The 20939-nt window shown below is 33.6% G+C and overlaps 2 protein-coding genes across 4 annotated transcripts in view; one reads left to right on the forward strand and one right to left on the reverse strand.

Moving 5' to 3' along the window:
• On the forward strand, nucleotides 1-17479 carry LOC106074937 (divergent protein kinase domain 1C-like). 3 transcript variants are annotated; one of them, XM_013235833.2, is made up of 4 exons: nucleotides 1-65; nucleotides 5215-5422; nucleotides 7709-8626; nucleotides 11397-17479. In XM_013235833.2, exons 2-4 carry the CDS (start codon nucleotides 5231-5233, stop codon nucleotides 11607-11609), a joined length of 1323 nt encoding a protein of 440 aa, XP_013091287.2. In that variant the 5' UTR covers nucleotides 1-65; nucleotides 5215-5230; the 3' UTR covers nucleotides 11610-17479. The 3 variants fall into 3 exon arrangements, with proteins under 3 accessions (XP_013091287.2, XP_013091285.2, XP_055891573.1); XM_013235831.2 differs by lacking the exon at nucleotides 1-65 and adding an exon at nucleotides 225-494; XM_056035598.1 differs by lacking the exon at nucleotides 1-65 and adding an exon at nucleotides 4321-4774.
• LOC106074936 (ras-related protein Rab-2) overlaps nucleotides 16276-20939 on the reverse strand; it is a 19748-nt gene continuing 15084 nt past the window's right edge. The window contains exon 8 of the mRNA XM_013235829.2: nucleotides 16276-19170. Coding sequence (XP_013091283.1) covers nucleotides 19075-19170 — 96 coding nt within the window. The 3' untranslated portion in view covers nucleotides 16276-19074. The remainder of the gene's footprint in view (nucleotides 19171-20939) is intronic.

Here is a 20939-nt window from a genome sequence, read left to right on the forward strand (position 1 = left end):
ATACTATACTCTATAGATCTAGATCTAAATCTGGATCTAGAGTTCTACTAGAATATCTAGATCTAGTAGTACTATTCATTGTTAGATCTAGATCTGCATACTAAGACTTTAGTCTAGCTCTAGAGTAGCATAGATCTAGTACTACTAGTACTAGATCTACTAGCTAGGCCTCGATCTAGACCTAGCGACCTGGCATAGCTAGAATTAGATTATTGAATTATTGTCCTAGATTCTAGAATCTAGATCTAGTTAGATCAGTAGATGTCTAGATACTCTAGATTTTTTTTTTTAGATTAGATTAGATATAATATATAACTTATAGATCTAGATCTATTTTATTATAACCCTAACTAGATCTAGTGATCTAGGCCTCAGTAACTGAGTCTCCTGAGTAACACTACAGTTCACTACACTAACACTACTAACAGTACTAACAGTAACACTGACTACACACTGTCTTTACACTATTTACACAGTCACAATCAGTTGAGTCAGTAAGTTAAAGTAACACTAGATTTAGTCTATCATCTAGATCAGTGTTTCTCAAACTTTTTTGTCTGCCGGCACAGTAAAAAAAACTACTAAAATTTTGTGACTTTTTTAAAAGTATTACATTCAATGTGAAAGGTGTGCCTGTTTTTTGAGAGGAAATGCAATCTAATAGAGGCTCCAAAGTCGACAAACTCGCATTTCATCGTCTATTGTAAGAAGTCTCTCTCTTTTCTTAGACTTGATTTCAGTCAGTACACAAAACTATGAAGATATAAACTGATTGCAGGATATAACTTGTTGATTGAAATCCAAAACAATAAGACAGCATATGTGCACAAAATTTGACTTAATAACTGCATCATTTTTTAAATCAATGAGCTGCTCTTCTTTTTCAGTTGTAAGATTTGTGGCTTCATTGTTTCCAAATGGATAGCTGACCCATCCATATTCAAGACTTTTAACTGTTGGGAAGTAATGCTGCAATGCTGATTGCAGGTGTGTCAAAGTGTACAGAATTTCGGGGGTGATTTCTTTATTTGAAGCACATTCATTGTAAGTAGGAAAACAGTTGAAGACTCCTTTCGAGATTTTACTTTGTCACAAAGACAATTTTTCACCAAGTGATTTGAATTTGAGGATGCAGTGATGATGGTTTCCGATGGTCCTTGAAGAATTAAATTCAATTAATTTAATTTCTCAAATAAATCAGAGAGAAATGTCACTTAACCCACCAGATCTTATCATGAATAAGAAATCCAAAGTATTTTTTTTTTCAGCCTGCAAGAATGAAATTAGCTCAGCCTTGAGTTGGACGACACGCTTTTACACTTTTCCCCCTGGAGAGCCAACGAACGTTGGTGTGATACAGGAGGCATCTGTAGTCTGAATCCATTGCATCACAGAGCTGAGAGAAAAGTCGGGATGCAAGGGGTCGAAATTTGATGAAGTTTATAACTTCAATCACTTGATCCAGAAGAGACATCAAATCTTTCGGCAAAGACTTTAAGGCAAGAGCTTCTCTATGGATCATTCAGTGAACAACTAATACATTTTGAGTTTCTTGACGCACAAGAGTGACGAATCCCTTTCTATTTCCCTGCATGGAAGGACAGCCATTGGTGCAAAAGCTGACACAGTATTGCCACTGTAGTTTGAAGAGCAAAATGTTTTCGTTCACCACATTGAAAATCTCTATTACCCTTGGTCGTAGTTTGTAAGTCTTTGCAAAATAAGAATTCGTCGACACATTTTTCATCCTTTATGCACCGAATAAAAGCTAGCAGCTGGGCTTTGCCCCTAACGTCAGTGTGGAATTATCAACTTGAAGAGACCACAACAGAGACACTTCATCGTCAGTCATGTCGAAGTGTTCACAGATTTGATCTTGTAAATCTGATGATAAGTCTGCTCGAGAGTATCATTTGACAAAGGAACTTTCTTAACCTTTTCGGTGGCATCGAGTCCTAGAATAGTTTCAACAACTATTGCTAAAGCTGGTGCAATGACTGATTCAGTCTCTGTGTGTGCGTTCTTGCGCTTTGCTAATAACTGAGCTACCTTATAACTTGCAATCAATCCCTTTTCTGGCAGTTTTAGGTGGTTCGTCAGATTCTTAGTTGTTTATTTTATTGAGCCCTGATTTTTCAAAGTATTCTTTCAGTTGGGTTTTTACAGCTGGATGTTTTGTTTCGAAGTGTCTCTTCATGCTTGAAACAAGCGCCTCATTCCAAACAGAATGGCAATGGAGCATCTTCAGGTCCAGAAGATATGAAACCATATCTGATGTAATCTTCTTTGTACCTTCGTTTGGTTCCTTGCTTTTCATTGAACGCTTTCTCAGTTTCATTCTTGCTAACGTATTTCTCCATGGATAACAATAATTGACGCTTTATTGATAATTTGTTATTATTAGCATACACATACAAAATTTACATTAAACGCATCGCTTAATATTATCGTTACCAATTCAAAAATTGCTGTGCGTCTGCTTAGGCGGCCTACAGTTTAGTCATTATAATAATATAAGTATAGTGGAAAATTTAAATAACCTAAATGGCTAACACCCCTTTTCGTCAAAATGGAGCAATCCGATTTAGCAGGGCAGAGAAAATGGGAGAGCGCGGACTACTATTACTGGTTGTTACAAGTGGGGATGTCGTCACAACGTAATTTAAAAATTTAATATTAGGCAGACCTGTGTAACGCTGCACGTATGGCGTTCTGAAAACTCCTGTGGCACATCTGCAAATCTTCGGCGGCACACTAGTGTGCCGCGGCACACAGTTTGAGAAACACTGATCTAGATCAATCATTCAATGATATGATATCATGATATTGAAAATAAAATGGAAAATAAAATATGATTATGATATCACAATCATATTGTTATTAATTGTATTGAATCATTGATAGATCTAGAATCTTAGATCTATCTATATTATATAGATTCTAATTCTAGATCTAGCAGAATCTAATTTAGATCTAGCTTTATCTATTGTATTGACTCTAGAATATATCTATATATATAAGTACTATACTCCATCCAGATATTGATATGATAGTATGATATTGATAATGAAAATAAAATATGATTATGATATCACAATCATATTGTATTGAATCATTGATAGATCTAGAATCTTAGATCTATCTATATTATATAGATATTATTTAATATTATTTATATATTATTTTGATATTATTTATTTAGATATGTTATTTAACCTTGGTTAGGCCAATAATAGAATATGCATACTCCGTTTGGGACCCCTCAACTCAAGAAAACATTAAGAAACTGGAACATACACAAAATTGAGCAGTGAGATTCATAACAAATGAATATTCACATTTGACTAGAGTAACACCCTTAGTAAAATCACTAAATTTAGAAAGCCTTCAGGACAGAAGACTCAAAAGTAAAGTAGCAATTATACATAAAACACTGAACCATAATCTTCAAATACAAAAACAAAATTTAATAAAATACTCTGAAAGACACAAAGATAAAGGCACATTCCTCATCCCATTTGCTAGGACAAAATTGTACAAATACTCCTTCTTCCCTAGTGCTATTGAGCATGGAATGGGTTGCCTGAGCTGGCCAGGAAAACCAGTGAGTTGGTAGAATTTAAGTCATTGGTTAATATGCATGACTAAATGCATGACGCGTAGGACGTAATCATCTTCTTTTTTGAAGTAACGTCTGTTTTATATAAGATAAGAAGATAAGATTGATATATATATATAGTTTAATCTTCTTACAATGGTGTTTTAAAATGTATAGATCTATATACTAGAATAGATCTATGTCTATACTAGATCTGTTAATAGTGTTAAGGGTGTCTGCAACAATATTGACTCAAAAATCTTTGAAGAAGACATTTCAAAAAGTCTCTGCCGACTCTGCTAATCTGATTCTTAGCAGATTTGCCAGACTTCTCCTAACATTTTTATCCAATATTTTTTAATATATAATTTTGCTTATTTCTTGCTAAACATTGTGGGAAAAAAAAAGCAGCATATCTAGGCATTCTGACTGAATGACGGGCTGGCTGTGTGAGTTAATGAGCTGACCAGTGACGCGTCTACACCGCCTTTCACCGTTAGTGACCAAGTGGGCCTTGACTCAAGCCAGCATTTCACCTGGCATTATTTTTTTGCAGGCAGTGAAGAAATGGTTGCTTCCTCTCATTGTTACAACTGATGACAGGCTAGATCTTATCTATAGTCTATACTTACAGTAATTACCAGCCTTAAATGTAGATATGTATGCTATACTCCCCCCCCCCCCCCCCCCGAGCCCTCTATCACCTAAAATCTACTTGTTGTAACATTAAGAGTGACTTCTCATATAACCATGAAAAGTCAGTAAATTTTAGTCACAGATCCAGCTTGTGACAGTGTCTAGATTTAGTTCTAAATTAGATCTAGTTTATAAAGATAATTGGCACATAACTTGAAAACTTCGTGAATTTTAGTCAATTTAATTATCTCGATCAGTGTTTCCCCAACTTTTTCTATAACTGAATACTTCGCACATTTGGAGTATTTTGTGGATATCAGGCATGATATCAGCAATCTGAATTCTAAATCTGATCTGGTGTGGTGTGAAGCCTTTTTCTATACTTTGTTGCAACATAAAAAGAAAAACCTGCTGCACACAAATAGGCTGTAAAACCCTGGAATGTAACTCTAGGAACTGAAGTAAAATAACAAGCAGCTTGTTCTCAAATATTTTGATACTCTTCTGACAAACTCAACCAGAAATCATTGAAAGGTTGATGTATGTATCTTTGTTACAATTTAGATTAGTTCAAAGTTCATAGTGATGTTATAGAATTTATTTTTTTACTAAGAAATAATAAAAATCTTTTTTTTTTTCTGCATTTACTTAGAGATTAATTCACGTGTAAGTCTACTAGTTAATCATTCCAGTAGTTCGTGGAACACCAAATCAGGCCTAGCGGAACACTGTTTGAGAAACGCTGATCTAGATATATTTTAAGCCAAGTGCGTTACCACTCAACTACTAAGCCCCGAATATAACAAAATACCAAAATATCATAAAATAAAATATTTATTGTGAAAAGACATTTTTTAAACCATTCTATGCTTTTTTTTAAATCTTTTTTTAATTTGTCAGTTCTTCTATTAAAGCAACATGGAAAAACTAATCTTTGATGTTCCACAATTAATATACCTTACATTTTTCTTCCCGAAAAGGCTGATCCGTTGAAGCATGTTTCAAATGACACAACTGATAAGAAATGTACCTACCATCACCAGCAAAAAGAAAGTATTTGTGTTAGGGGTTGTCTTCTTTGTGTTCATCTACTTATTAATTCACGTAAAAAGTTTTCAGAAAATAGCCAACAACTTTATTATCAGACCTTGTGATAATGAGCACTCAAGAAATATCATCACTCAAATAGTAAGTACATGAAACGTTCTTGTTTCCCCAGGCTTTGTGAAGACTAGTCATGCAACCATTTACCTAATGCTTCATTTGTTTTGGTTGTTGTTGTTTTTTGAACTACCTGCCTTTTTTTCCCTTAAGAATTTTTTTTGTTTTTTTTAATTCAAGAGATGGTCACAAATTACTTTTGATTCCCTTAATTGACAGGGATTTAATTAAGTGACTGCTAAATGGATACTGTCACTATGTGTATTTTCTGTTGGGGGACATTGGGTTCAAGTTTATGTATTTGTTGTAGGTGTTGTCAGGTTATCTATTACTTGCTGCTTATTGCTTGCATAGTGAACATTCAGGCATCTAGCATAAATGAAGGCAAAAACCAGTGGAAATATGTTTATTACAATAAAATATGGATGTTTGTAAACACCACTTGAAGAATAGTTCAATGCAATTTATTATAATCCAATAATACAATTCCTGTGACATAATAACAGTGTCCTTCAAGAAATAGATAACATCACAATGAAGAGAGTAACAAAAATACTTACAGAACGACTGACTCTCTTAACACTTGAGTATAACTTCTAACTTATACAATGACTGACTCTCTTAACACTGGAGTATAACTTCTAACTTATACAATGACTGACTCTCTTAACACTGGAGTATAACTTCTAACTTATACAATGACTGACTCTCTTAACACTTGAGTATAACTTCTAACTTATACAATGACTGACTCTCTTAACACTGGAGTATAACTTCTAACTTATACAACGACTGACTCTGTTAATACTTAACTTCAAACTTATAGATAAAGTGACTGGCCTCAACTTGCCAATAAAGTGACTGACAAGTGTTGAAGGTTCCTTCTCACTAAATGTGAATATAGGGTATTCTACTTTGGGGAACCAACTTTGAGGTGGTGACAGATACTTAAAATTTTTTTAAATTATCGTCATTTTGCATTAATAATCATTTCTCAATTATAAAAAAAAATATGTACGATTAAAGTAAAATTTTCTCTTTTTTTTTTTAAGTTGTATAAGACATTGAAATATTTCTAAATAATATTGACCAGGTAAAATACAAAAAAAAATTAAATAAAACAAACAATGAGTCCAGTGAATTTTCATTTGGGTGTATTGGTAGTAATGGCTCTCTATTTAGCAAGTGATCCTATGTTAGGGAACAACCTTGTCAGGTCTAGGAATTATATGTGTTGTTAAATAGCTGTACACAATTAAGGTCCAGAGGTTCAGCCTGATAAGAATATCATTCACACACAGTCGTACATAGAGTAACAAACTAGGTGGATGGATTAAATAACAAAAAAATGAATTTAATTGTTTGAAACTGATATATGTATATGTACAATGAGGATGATAAATAGACAATATATATATTAGATATATATATATAATATATATATAAAGATATTATTCAATAATTAATTTAAGCATCTTTGCTACTGCTATCAACTTGTCACCCTGGTTTCATAGTCCACCAGACTCTGACCGACTGGGGTTACAAAACTGCCAACCTCGGTAATAGTAAAGTTGGACTTCAGATGATCGCCAATTTGACAATGACACTGAAAACTGTAATATATATTTCTGAGACGGCAAGCAACGCCCACACTAGCATAGACTCGAGCTCAATATATACAACTCCAACACTGGCACCCTATAAATGAAATAAACACAAAACTTAACTTCTACTCTAAAACTAGAAATAGTGACAACCTCATACAACATACAATAAGAGATATCCCAAACGAATAACTCACCCTAAACAGGGTCCAAAAATCCTACTGAAAAATAAGTCAGAGAAACTAGTACAGACTATAGATATAATAACCTTTTATGGACCAACACACCGTCCCTTTAAACCAAATTCAATTCAAAACAAAAATACAAGGCACTCTCGCCCCATACAAGTACTACGAGTAGAGGAAATAAAAAACAGAGTTAGGATAACTACTCGACAAACCTTATGTACTAGAAGTGGGATGTGTGGCTGACAGCCAAAAAACCATTTGACTGCCTATCAAGGTGGCTCGAGTTTCAAACCTGACTCAAGCAGAGTTGTGTTTGCTAAGTGCCTAAAGCCAGCACAGAAATCTTCTCCCCCCAAACTGATCCACAAAGGGGATTGGAATACAGCACACTGAGCTGTAAGCATGATAGATGTGCCTACAAAAGCAATTTAAAAAAAAAGTGACTTAAATAAGAATTACTTATTTTCTTAACTTTGAACTTAGAATCTCATTTTAAAACTTTTTTGTCCTTTGGATTTCAGTGTTCTCTCTACAAGTCTGGTGAAATCAATGGAACTTTATGTGAACCATTATGTAACACTTACCAAGTTACATTTACAAAGTGCCTGAACTACAGAAGTGGTAAGTTTGTTATCCAAGCTGAATGCAATGACATGTGTGTCCCAAGGGTCACAGTCTCTGCTGTATTGAAAATGAGCAGAATCAAGGAGGCCAGCGTAAAGGACTACATAGAATCCATTGGCCTAGAGCTGTTGCGTCTGGTGAACAGCAACATTCAAACTATACTTGGGCAGATGAACCTACATAACTACTCTGTTAGCTCTGAAAGCCTCTCAGTCATCACCGCTGACCTGCTGAAGTCTGAGTATGGATTTCTGAGCAGAGACAATCAGAACGTTCTTAACAACCTATGGGGCAATGACTACTACACAAGGTTCACAGGGACAGTCACCTCGTTTATTTATGCTAGGTCCTACTGGTCTGTTGTGAAACAAAATGAGTTCAGAGTCTCACAATTTTTTAACAACTGGGATGTTTTTCCAAAAATTTATGCCTTTTGTGGGCCATTGTACATTACTGAAAACATTCCATCCCTGAAGTCTATTGATAAACTTATCCCCATTTTAAGCAGTGAGTTCCCTTCCTGGAACAAAAGAGCTACCCTGGCTAAGCAAATACTCAACTTTGTAAAAAGAACTGATGAAATGGAGCACCCTATACACTTCTGTGACATCAAGTCCCCACATTTTGGGTTCACTTATGATGACAATGTGCGATTCATTGATGCTGATTTAGTCATAGCTGATGAGGCTCTGAGCTCAAGCCTTGGCTCACTCAAGTGTGTGAAACATGAAGATTGTGCTATATACGACTGCCAGGGTTGGTGTGACCTTAAGGCAGGCTACTGCACCAAGATTAGGACAAACAACAATTTACAGGTAAGAAAATATGTAGCATACTTTTAGTATAACCCAATGATCATGTAGTCCCCTGCTGGAAAGGGTCAACTGGAATTCCTTAAGAGGGGGGGTTTTAGGGTTGTTGTGTTGTCAAGATTGGATATGTCTGCAACAAGGAAAGGATTGTTGACAACATTGCAGTGTTGGCAAGAATGGATGTTAGTTTGTCTCACAATTAAAGGATGGTTGTTTGTCTCACAATTAAAGGATGGTTGTTTGTCTCACAATTAAAGGATGGTTGTTTTGACAAGAATGAATGTTTGTCTGTCTCACAATTAAAGGATGGTTGTTTTGACAAGAATGGATGTTTGTTTGTCTCACAATTAAAGGATGGTTGTTTGTCTCACAATTAAAGGATGGTTGTTTGTCTCACAATTAAAGGATGGTTGTTTTGACAAGAATGGATGTTTGTTTGTCTCACAATTAAAGGATGGTTGTTTTGACAAGAATGGATGTTTGTCTCACAATTAAAGGATGGTTGTTTTGACAAGAATGGATGTTTGTTTGTCTCACAATTAAAGGATGGTTGTTTTGACAAGAATGGATGTTTGTTTGTCTCACAATTAAAGGATGGTTGTTTTGACAAGAATGGATGTTTGTTTGTCTCACAATTAAAGGATGGTTGTTTTGACAAGAATGGATGTTTGTTTGTCTCACAATTAAAGGATGGTTGTTTTGACAAGAATGGATGTTTGTTTGTCTCACAATTAAAGGATGGTTGTTTTGACAAGAATGGATGTTTGTTTGTCTCACAATTAAAGGATGGTTGTTTCGACAAGAATGGATGTTTGTTTGTCTCACAATTAAAGGATGGTTGTTTCGACAAGAATGGATGTTTGTTTGTCTCACAATTAAAGGATAGTTGTTTTGACAAGAATGGATGTTTGTTTGTCTCACAATTAAAGGATGGTTGTTTCGACAAGAATGGATGTTTGTTTGTCTCACAATTAAAGGATGGTTGTTTTGACAAGAATGGATGTTTGTTTGTCTCACAATTAAAGGATGGTTGTATGGTTGTTTTGACAAGAATGGATGTTTGTTTGTCTCACAATTAAAGGATGGTTGTTTTGACAAGAATGGATGTTTGTTTGTCTCACAATTAAAGGATGGTTGTTTCGACAAGAATGGATGTTTGTTTGTCTCACAATTAAAGGATGGTTGTTTCGACAAGAATGGATGTTTGTTTGTCTCACAATTAAAGGATGGTTGTTTTGACAAGAATGGATGTTTGTTTGTCTCACAATTAAAGGATGGTTGTTTTGACAAGAATGGATGTTTGTTTGTCTCACAATTAAAGGATGGTTGTTTTGACAAGAATGGATGTTTGTTTGTCTCACATTTAAAGGATGGTTGTTTTGACAAGAATGGATGTTTGTTTGTCTCACAATTAAAGGATGGTTGTTTTGACAAGAATGGATGTTTGTTTGTCTCACAATTAAAGGATGGTTGTTTTGACAAGAATGGATGTTTGTTTGTCTCACAATTAAAGGATGGTTGTTTTGACAAGAATGGATGTTTGTGTCACCAACCAGTGAAATCTGCCCATGTGGATTGTGTCACCAGAGAATGCTGACCCTGTCCTTCAAAACTGCTTTCTTTACAAGAAGCCTGAACAAGACACTGGTCCCAAAATACCCCTATAGAAAGAAAACTATATGTAGAGCTTGGAAACCACTGCGCAGTTCATTTCATATATTGGTCTTGTCATCTGAACGCTCCAACATAATAATGAGAACGAGGAAGAAGAAAGGATGGTTGTGCTGACAAGAATGGATGTTTGTATCACAGTTAAAGGGTGGTTGTGTTGACAAGAGTGGATGTTTGCTTGTGTCACAGTTAAAGGGTGGTTGTGTTGACTAGAGTGGTTGATTGTTTGTGTCACAATTCTAGGCTGGTTGTGTTGGCAAGAATTGATGTTTGTCTGTGTCACAGTTAAAGAGTGGTTGTGTTGACTTGACTGGTTGTTGTGTAGACTGATTGTCTGTTTATATTTCATGACTGTAAATGATGTTAAATGGTGTAATCTCGAAGAATGCGAATGTCATGAAATGCTGGGTTCTTGCTTCCTGGAGTACTCTTAACACGTGACAATTATGTACACTACAAACTGTCCGTTTCAGCAGACAAATATAAAGTTTATTTTACAACATAATAATAATACTGCACTCCTTGTTAGTGCTACAAGTCAAGAGATAATAAACAATCCTATCTGCACAACAGCTGTATCAAATATGTATCCAATTCGTTAAAGTCTCTAGATTACAAATCACGTCCGCATCTAAGCGGGTAACACTGTGCAGAAATATAGATTAACTAATACGTCTCAAAAAGACCACTGGCAACAACTGCCCACAAGTTACTTTCTAACTGAAATTACTATAGACTTTTCTAAGTCGCTACTGTCCGTTGCGGACTAAAATATACTAGACTGCCTCCTACAGAGGATAACACTTTACTTGACCGCCCGGTCCAAAGTATACCAATTTACTTGACTGAACTCAAAGTCAACTTTATTCATTCTACTTCCTGTTTTCTACATCAGGAATTCCATGTGTCTTTTAACCTCTTAACATGACGTGAACTTTAGATCATGCAATGTCAACTAAGACTGTGACAATGACATTGCAATGACATTTGACTAAGCTGAAGGACTAGGTGATTATGTGGCAGTTAAAAAAAGAAAAGTGGGAAAAGCTACTTATCTTGGAAACTAAAAGAAATCAAATTTATCTTTGCTTCTCCCTTCTAGTCTGTGTGTGCCAAGATTTTCCGCAGTGAAATTATCTCAGCCTATGGAGGACTGCTGAGTTCACCTCCTAAACATATTGCTGATAAGTTGACAGCTCTAGTCAACAAGTGTGCAGATGAGGTGACCACAAATGACCAAGGAGTATCTATGCAGAGGCCAGATATACAGGTTTTAACAACTCTACAGAAATATCTCAATGAAAGCTTGAGCTGAAACCTGGAACAAGTTTTTTTCTTTGTTTTAGTTAAGTGAACAATCTTTCTTTCAAATTATTTAGTATGTGATGCATATAAATAGTGAGCTCATTATATGTTATTTTAATGCACTGAGCTAATTATTTGGTGAGTTCAAATTAAGATTTGATCATGCAGTCAGTTCAAACCATGATAATTTTAGCATAATATTGTATATTATATAATATTTATAACAGTATGATATTGATACAGTATTGATACTTGTCTATTACTAACGGACAATTATGGAAATGGACTTAAAAGAACAAATAAACACAGTCTGCCTTGAGAAGTGGTTAACAAATGTATTTACTCTGCAAATAGACATGTCAGAGGGGTACAAGATTTAAGTGTATTCTTCTGTTACTAAGGGTTGTATCATAACTAATAGATTAGCCAAGGTATTTCTACACTGTCAATCAGTTATATTATATTAATATATACTATGCATATTATGTTTCTAAAGTTTGATCTTGTAAAATCTTTCTCTTGAGAACTTATAAAATATTTCTCTTATGACCATGTAATACATGCTGATGTTAGCAACCAATAGAAAAACTTGCCAGATAATATATGATAGTAATTAAATGAACACCCTTTAGAAGATCTTGCTGTTAAATATTGTTAAGTATTTCTGTTTCCGTGCCAGCAATAGACAAGGTTATCATGAGACCAGTACAATCCATTTGCCTTTTTCCCAGCTTAAAGTCAAGTCCTTTGACAGGTTTAAGAATTTAAATCATGAAAAAAATATATGGTCCTCCTGTCTCCACCTGGACTTGACCATGCAGTCTTCAGATTGACAACTGTCAAATTAATCTTTTTTTTTTCTTCATTGTATGGAGGGGCGGTGGCTGGGCCGTAAAGAGCTTCTAAACTGGGGGTCCTGGGTACGAATCCTGGTGGAGACTGGGGTTTTTAATTTCAGGATCTTTGGGCGCCTCTGAATCCACCCAGCTCTAACGGGTACCTGACATTAGTTGGGGAAAAGTAAAGGTGGTTGGTCGTTGTGCTGGCCACATGACACCCTGTGTTAACCGTAGACCAGAGAAACAGATACCTTTATAAGGTCTGAAAGGGGGATTTTTTTTTTTCATTTTAACAATCAACACATACCAATTATATACAAGGGCAGACAATGCATGCATGCAGATCTTTGTTTAACTGTACTCTAATAATATTAGAAAAAAAAATCTCAATAGTATGAACCTTCCAGCATAAGGTTTGATTGACCTTGTTGTTTTTTTTAGAATAAGCTTGTAGTGCTTTTTAGCTCATTGCATTACTGCTGTAGTAAGATGACTTGATATTAGCTACTATTCCAAGTGGTATAGAAGTAGTTTTTTTTATATATATATAATATTTTAATTGAATTTTATCAATAGGAGCTTTTATCTTGTATTTGTGTTTGTGTATATAGAAATTATATAATTTCATAAGGCTTAAACAGTTTCTGAATTTACTCTGCTGCTATATAAAACATTTACTAGGGGTGTAAGAGCCCTTTCTTTTTGTGTTGTGAAACTAGTGGATATCAATAGATATATGAGGAGTGACTTAAAAGGAAATCTTACTTTCTAGATATCTTAGAATGGGTAACATTTCATTGCTTTTTACTAGATATTTTTCAGCTGTAAAGTTGCTGTTTGTTAAGATAAATGGTTCTCCTGATGACCTGTGGGTATGCTGCAGCCAACACAATGATCTGCAATGCTTATTATTTCATGTATCACTTTTTCTTTAAATCTTGTAAGTTTGCTAAATTTAAAATATGTTTTCGCTTGACTGTCATCCCACTAATGAATTTGATATATTGATGCTGGTGTTATATTTGTATCTCTACATTGGTCATATTAACATATTATTTTTTAATCAAAGTATTTTGTACATATGTTTTGGTGGGTTGCTTGTTTTCTAACTAAATCTTATATTTTGTATAAGTTGATCATAATCAATTTTTTGGGGTGAAATGTGATATGTATATATTATATTGTATATAAAATGATAGATAAGGTGGACATCTTTGCTGGCGAGGATGAGCATGACTTTGTTTCTTGTTTTATTTTGGTCTGGGCTCAAAGAGCTCTTCCTTTATGTTGCAGCACATATCAGAATAAAACATAGACTAGTGCAAACTATGACCAGTGGACCAACTCTGAACCAGTAAAATTGAGAATTATACTTCCATCAAAATAAAAGTTGTTGTTTTTTTGTATATGAGTTGATGCTGTCTGTCACCTGAACAAAATAAATGTTAAGATACAAGAAGAAAATCAGTTTATTTACAATATTTGGGTCCTTCTTTAAATTTCAAACAATACTTTGTTCTCTAAGAGGAACTCCAAGGCTAATTTGAAAGATTTCAAAAACATAATTGCAGTTTTAAAAAATTGTTATTTTCAGGAAGTCTTTTAAAGTGGATTTCACATTAATAGAACTGAGTAATATTCTTCTCAATTATAGATATTATAAAAGTTTAATTTTTTCTAGGGCTTTTCAAAATCCACTTTTCCAAATTCAATATCTCATGATCAGAGAATTTGTGAATGAATTGATATTTGAACCAACTACTGGTGAACTGTTATCAAAACTCATGCATATACCATTTTACAGTATTTTTTTAAATAAATATTATGGCCCATCAAAATCTTTGCTTTTAGATTTTAACACCGCTCCTTAAGTTTGCTCATCACTTGTCTAGCTGATGTTGTGATTATTTGAAGTTACTCCCATCAAATTAGAATAGAAGAGAAATATAAAAAATTGCAGGTTTTAAGGTCAACATTCCATGTAATTTTAAAATAGTTGAAAGGGGAGACTGTAGATAAATGCTTGTTTGTTGTGTTTGGATATTTCAGTGAAGACAGAACTGTTGTTGTGTTTGGATATTTCATTTTTATTTTTTTTTTTAGTATAGCCATGGCTCCTTGATTATTTGTGTTATAACCATTTATGTTAACAAATATTTTGTACTCTCTTTATTTTCACTGTTTTAGTCCCAGAAAACATTTTTGAGTTGAAGCATTTCTGTTACTATTTACTCTGTGCATGCTTTGTATATTTGTATAGTCGTGTTCTCTCACATGATATATATCTATGGCCTCCTTCAGTCGCAAGCAACTATGGATCATCTCATGGAAATGGGATGATTGCCTGGGCATTGGCTGTGGTTGGAATGATGTCGCCCACGCATCAGTTCCCCCCCTCTCCACGCAGCTGATGTATCCAAAGGAACGGCAGTGCCGATACAGTTTGTGGTCATCGGCGTCACAGGTTCTGCCAGGGTGTAGCACTGGGTGCTGCAAACTTAGGATCGCCAGCTCCTGATTTTTCCTCGGGGTTGACTCCCGTAGTCTTTCCCATGATTGGGTATAGCTGCAAGGCAACAGAGGTTTGAATTTAGAGTTTTCCTTCTAGGTGGGTAGCCAGCCATGGCTAACGAGCCCCTCCTGCCCGAAGCTAACTGGTTTCAATGATTTTCCCAAGTTATAGTGCATGACATTATGCATGCTCTCTTCCAAGAAGATTTATTCAGTTACTAAATCATGACTAGACCAAGGGAGCTAAACAAGGTTCAGCCTTAGTAGATCATTCTCTTCTGTTTGAAAGTGACTGACTAGCTTGTACTCAAGTGTTATGAAATTAAATTAAAACAGAACTGAAAATACTATGCTCAGCTTGCTGTACACAGATTTGACTTTAAAACCACAACATACTTTTACCTTCATCAGTGTGGGAATCTACATTTTATCTTTGGAATGTTTTCATATCCATACTTCATACAAACTTTTTCTAAGTTAATGAAAAGGCTCATTGAAAAACTTGTTAGCTTTATTGGTAATATCAGTTTTGGACTAATGTTGGATCCTAGTTTTAAAAAAGCAAAGTATTTCTAACATTTTTGTACATGTACTTACTGTTATCATGTGTACAAAGTATTACCTTCTGCTTGGCTTATTTGAAGTTATTACAACTTTTACTATTCTGACTTTCATGTATTTGCTTGGGTTCAGTTTAGGTGGCTAGTAACTATTACATTTTCACTCATTACCGATTATATTTATTTTTATCACACTGTTGAGTTCAAGTTTATTACTTTTTTCCCCAATTTAGCTGCAAGTTGTTATGCCTATACTGCTTAAGTAATTAAACCTTCAATATTTTTTTTCCCATCACTGATACAACATTCCAGTCCAATAGTCTGCTTGACTTGTAGCATTACTCCTATACTATTGTTGTTCACATGTACTTATGTTAAGCATATGACTACCACTTGTGGATGTCTATAGTATATATTTATACTATTTTAAAAATATAGATCAAATACTACAAACCATTTTATTGTATTAAACTTTCACTGCTGGAGTATTATTTTTATTTCAGAAAAGTAAAAGTATTATCTATGAAACTGAAAATGACATTTTTTTTTATTCCTTTGTGTAGCATTCTTTGATTTTATAGTAGTTTGTTTTAAATTTGTATTCAATGTAGGATGTTAGTTTAGCAGCAGTTTTTTTTTTTAATTTATTTTCTCCTAGTTTAGCTTTGTTTGTTATCTTATGTTGCAGATGGCTAATAAAAATTAACAATTTTTCACCAACACCTTTTCAGACTGCTTGTTACTAAAAATTCTCAACACAAAACCATTATTAGACAAAAGAGTTTATTCCAACTGACATGATAGTCTGCCACTCTCTCACACACACAGAAACTTGAATGAAACAGTGAACTATTCAACTAACACATACACTTACAATAAATAGCTAAGGAGTACAGATATGAAGAAAAAAGTGGATTCAATATCACATCATGTTCTTAAAAACTAAAAAATTTGTTAAGTCTTGAGAATTTAAAGAGTTTACAATTGGGTTTAATTTTGCAAAATTTCATTACTGTACCTAAATTGCCAAGGAAGGTATTGTTCATTAAATAAATGTACCCAGTATCTGTATAGAACTCTAGAACTAGTTTAAGAGAACCAATAACATCTTGAGAACAGTAAATGAAGACAATGATTCATATAGGTTCAGATAAAAGAGTCTAGGCAGGACTCGTGATTTTGAAAAACCAAAGGGAGAGAATATATTGTTATTGTTTCACATTTGTCACACATCAGCAAAGTTTTTCTTTTCCTCAAAATTATGCAAGGAATTTAAGTTACCAAGGAAAGCTTTGGATCAGGAACACTATTTTTAAAGAAATAAAATAAAACAGTTCTTTCATTCTTATCTTCAGGATTGCAATGTGTTCATTTGATTGAAGGCTAATTACAAAAATACTATGGGTTGTTTATTTTAAATCTCCTTTCATTAAATTGACAAAACAAAACTAATGGGGAGAAGAGCCCTCTTTTCAGCCATTCATATGCATTCATCATTGAATGAAAAAAAAAATCTGGACTACATGTTTAACCAAGCTTAAATGACAAGACAGAGTGCCAAATTACACAAGTGAACCTCAAACCAAAGTATAAACCAAGTGTCATGACAAATGATCTGTTCACCCCACAATCAAATATTGCACATTGAAAATAAAATAAAACACTCATCACTACATGCTGATCCATGTAATAGTCAGTTTGGTTTTGGGTTTGACTAAGTTCTAGGATGAACCAAATGAAAAGAAAAAAAATATTCTCTCAATATTTAATGGGAAAAGATTAGGGAGGGGGGGGTCTCAAACGTTTTACATTATTTCCTTAAAATGTCCCAATGGAATAATAACCATGCCCAAGACCTCCCTAAACATTAAATGGAGCAGATATCAAACATTCACCCCAACAATAGATGAGCACAACACAGTAGGATTAATTATGTTTAGATCATGTCCAAAAAAAAAAAAGAACAAAAATTATGATTGAAAAACAAAAAAAAAACTGAACAAATCACAGGAATAAACAGAAATAGCTGATCCATTGAAAATGTATGACTCAATTTTAAATGTATGCTTAACATTGCTAGGAATGACTTGATAAATATGAAAAGAATACATGTATCATTACAATGCTTTGTCATAAAAGTAGTTTCCTCACAAAGGGACAGAAATTTTTATTCAACAAAAATTACATCAGATTGGGGATTGTATTAAAGTACACTTAAAGGAGCAATCTTTTCTTATATTAAAAAATCGTTTCTGTTGATTAAGGGATAAATATTTGTGCATCTTTTCTGAAAAATATGTCCAACATTAATTTTCTGGCAGGTATGTTTCCTGAAAAAAAAAAAAAAAATTCTACTATTAACTGTTTCTTGTATTGGCAAAGTCAAAAAGAAACAGTTAAACTCTACATGCATCCCCTGTCTTTGCAGATTATTTTTTTTAATTGAATGTTCTTTTAAAATCTAAGTAAATATTTTTAAAGCAAAGTTTAACAGCTGGTATCTATTTTATATTTTTTGATACTTTTTATGTGAAGGTGATAATAGCTTAGCAGCAAACATATACATACATAGAAGACACATAAGGGAACTGGAAAGGAACTCAATGGCACCACTTCCCAAAACTGTGTAAGCTATTTTTATTGGAACAAATGATTATATTTCATACATTAGAGAGCAAAATATCTTATCAATATGAACAATGACTCTAATGGGGGAAAAAATTATGTAACTATTCTAGAAATTCAGAAAGATAGGCCATAACAAATCTTCATGTGGAATTGATCTCAATGTCATTAAAATAAACCAAGAAATTATTTCATGTTTGTTAAAGAAACAATATAAATTTCTACATAAAAATGTGTCACATTTTTTTTTTTTACAATTTCTAAAAATGTGAACAATATTAACAAAATGATCTGCACATTTCTTTTTCATTAAGTTTAAAAAAAAACAAAACATACATGACCAGCATGACCCTCTAGCCTACAAACTGGTGCAAAGCAAATCATTTTTGAGCTAGCAGTGCAGAATGATTTATTTATATTTCTACTTTTATGTGTATAGATATCTAAATGTCTATAGCTACACAGATCGACAAAGAAACTGATGTAGATAGAGTTTATGTTTGATTTAAAATTACTGACAGGAATAACAAAAATATATGTTGTTATAAATTGTGGTTTCATTATAAACATTAGTTCCATGAAGGAGTGAGACCAAGAAGTACACAGACATATTGAGTCATTAGTAAACAATATGCAAGTCTAAAAGAAATCAATGCTTACCCCTTATTTCAATTTGTCTTAGAAAATGTACACAAATCTGACCAGATGCACAGCTTTGTCTGAACTCGTCTAGGTTTTTCCCCTTATTTTATTTAATCTTGTGTGGAGACAGCATTGAATTTAAAAAGAAAATCATGCTTAAAATATAATAACACCAGCAGTTTTCTGGTGAAATAAAAACATAATTTGAAAAAAAAAATGAAGCTTTCCCTCACAGCTGAGTAGCTTGGTTGGATTGAAACAACTGGTGCTGGTTAGTGGGTGGATGGAGGAACCATTCTCAGCAACAGTTGCCTCCTTGATTACCTCCACTACCTCCCACATTCAAGCTCTGGCTGGCTGGTGAGTGCTGTGGTCCTATCTTGATTCCGTTTGCCTATAAGACAAATGAGATCAGAAAAGGTATGAAGGTAAGTATTTCAGAGAGAGAGAGTGCAGGATATTTGTATGGCAAAATAAAAAGAAAAGCAACTTCCTAATAAGACTATATATAGGAATGACTAACTGTATGATTTCCTGATGAAAGTTTTTTAACAAAGCCAAAGATATATAGCTGAGGTCCACAGATGGTTACAGATATGTAACAAGACTTTTCAGTTAATTAAAAAGCTAATTAGTCCCCCTTTTTATGAATATGTGTAATAAATCATTCACATAAGGAAACAAGTACAGAGTCAAAGATATTTTGATGACAATTATACTAAAGAAAGATTTTTTTAATTCAATTTTTGATGTCTTCACTACAATAATAGTAAAAATAAATAGCTACTGGTAGGAAAAGACAGCCATGAAAGCCATCCCATAAAATTGTATATCTACTGGCAGAAAAAGACATATGAAAGCCATACTATCAAATTGTATATCTACTGGCAGGAAAAGACCAGGGGTGCCACCCATGAGACCAAGTAAACCCTGAAACCAGAATTTCCAAATTTTACAAACCCTGAAATCATAAACCCCAAACTTTACCAACCCTGAAACACATATACAATTTAAGCACCAAAATTTTACAAAAGAAGAAGAGTAGTATTAGACTACCTAGATCTATATCATAATAGGCCCCCAATGTTTTAAATATGTAATTAATAAGCCTATCATTATAATAAATAGAGTTTGTGTGTACCGGTATTTATTGATAAAGCTTGTAATACAAGTTAAGAGGATTTAGTACAATTTTATATTAACAATGTTTGTACCCCCTCCTCTCAGACACACAGTTATTTTAAATGATGTTTCTCTCTTAACATTTATTTCCTCATTATTCCTTTGATGCAGCCTACTTTAATCAACATTGATAAAACTGATTCCATCAATGTACATGCATAGACCAGTAAATCTATTGCAACAAGATAAAATTGATTTGAGATTTAGTCCAGATCTACTCCAAAATGAAAATTTACATTTAGTTTCTAATATTTAAATGTAGACCTAGATGGCTAGAATGTGCTGGACTACTTGTAAATAATTAAAATTTGTATAGAGCTATTGACCAATCGATCTATTTTTTTCTAGCTTTTAGGTATTCAGGCGAACGCAAACTTATTAATTTAATTCTTCAATCAATGATTCTAGATCTGATCTAAATATGATGTAAATATGGTTATCTAGTCCATCCTAAATCTAGATCTTACCTCTATAATACTCTAGACCAATATAGCTCTAGATATAAGCTAAGGCTCTATATGGAACCTATACAAATATTAAAATATAAACACGGAAAGAAAAAAATATATAATTTCGCACTCGTGAATTTTTTCTTTCTATTTCTAGATCTAGGACTAGGTACGCGAGTAGATCTAAACTAGACCTCGCCTTAATCTAGACTATATCTATACTAAATACAAGACTTTACAGTCTAAATTGATCATAGAAATAGATCTAGACTCTAAATCAACTGGATTCAAGGCACGTTCCGTAAATTAAATAAATTCTAGATCTATAACTATAGAATGTTTACACTATTAAAAAAAATTACTGTACCCGTAAAGAAGCTTAGTACGCATTCAAAGTGAAAGTCTCCCGAATCGTGAGATATAAGACTGGTCGATTTTGTTTAAAAATGGCGGCCCGCACGATCGGAACTAGCAAACTAAAATTAACTGGGAAAATGATAACAATTTTCGAAAAAAATCTAAATCAACTAAA

Source organism: Biomphalaria glabrata, chromosome 7, assembly GCF_947242115.1.
Source record: "Biomphalaria glabrata chromosome 7, xgBioGlab47.1, whole genome shotgun sequence".
Classification (NCBI taxonomy): domain Eukaryota; kingdom Metazoa; phylum Mollusca; class Gastropoda; family Planorbidae; genus Biomphalaria; species Biomphalaria glabrata.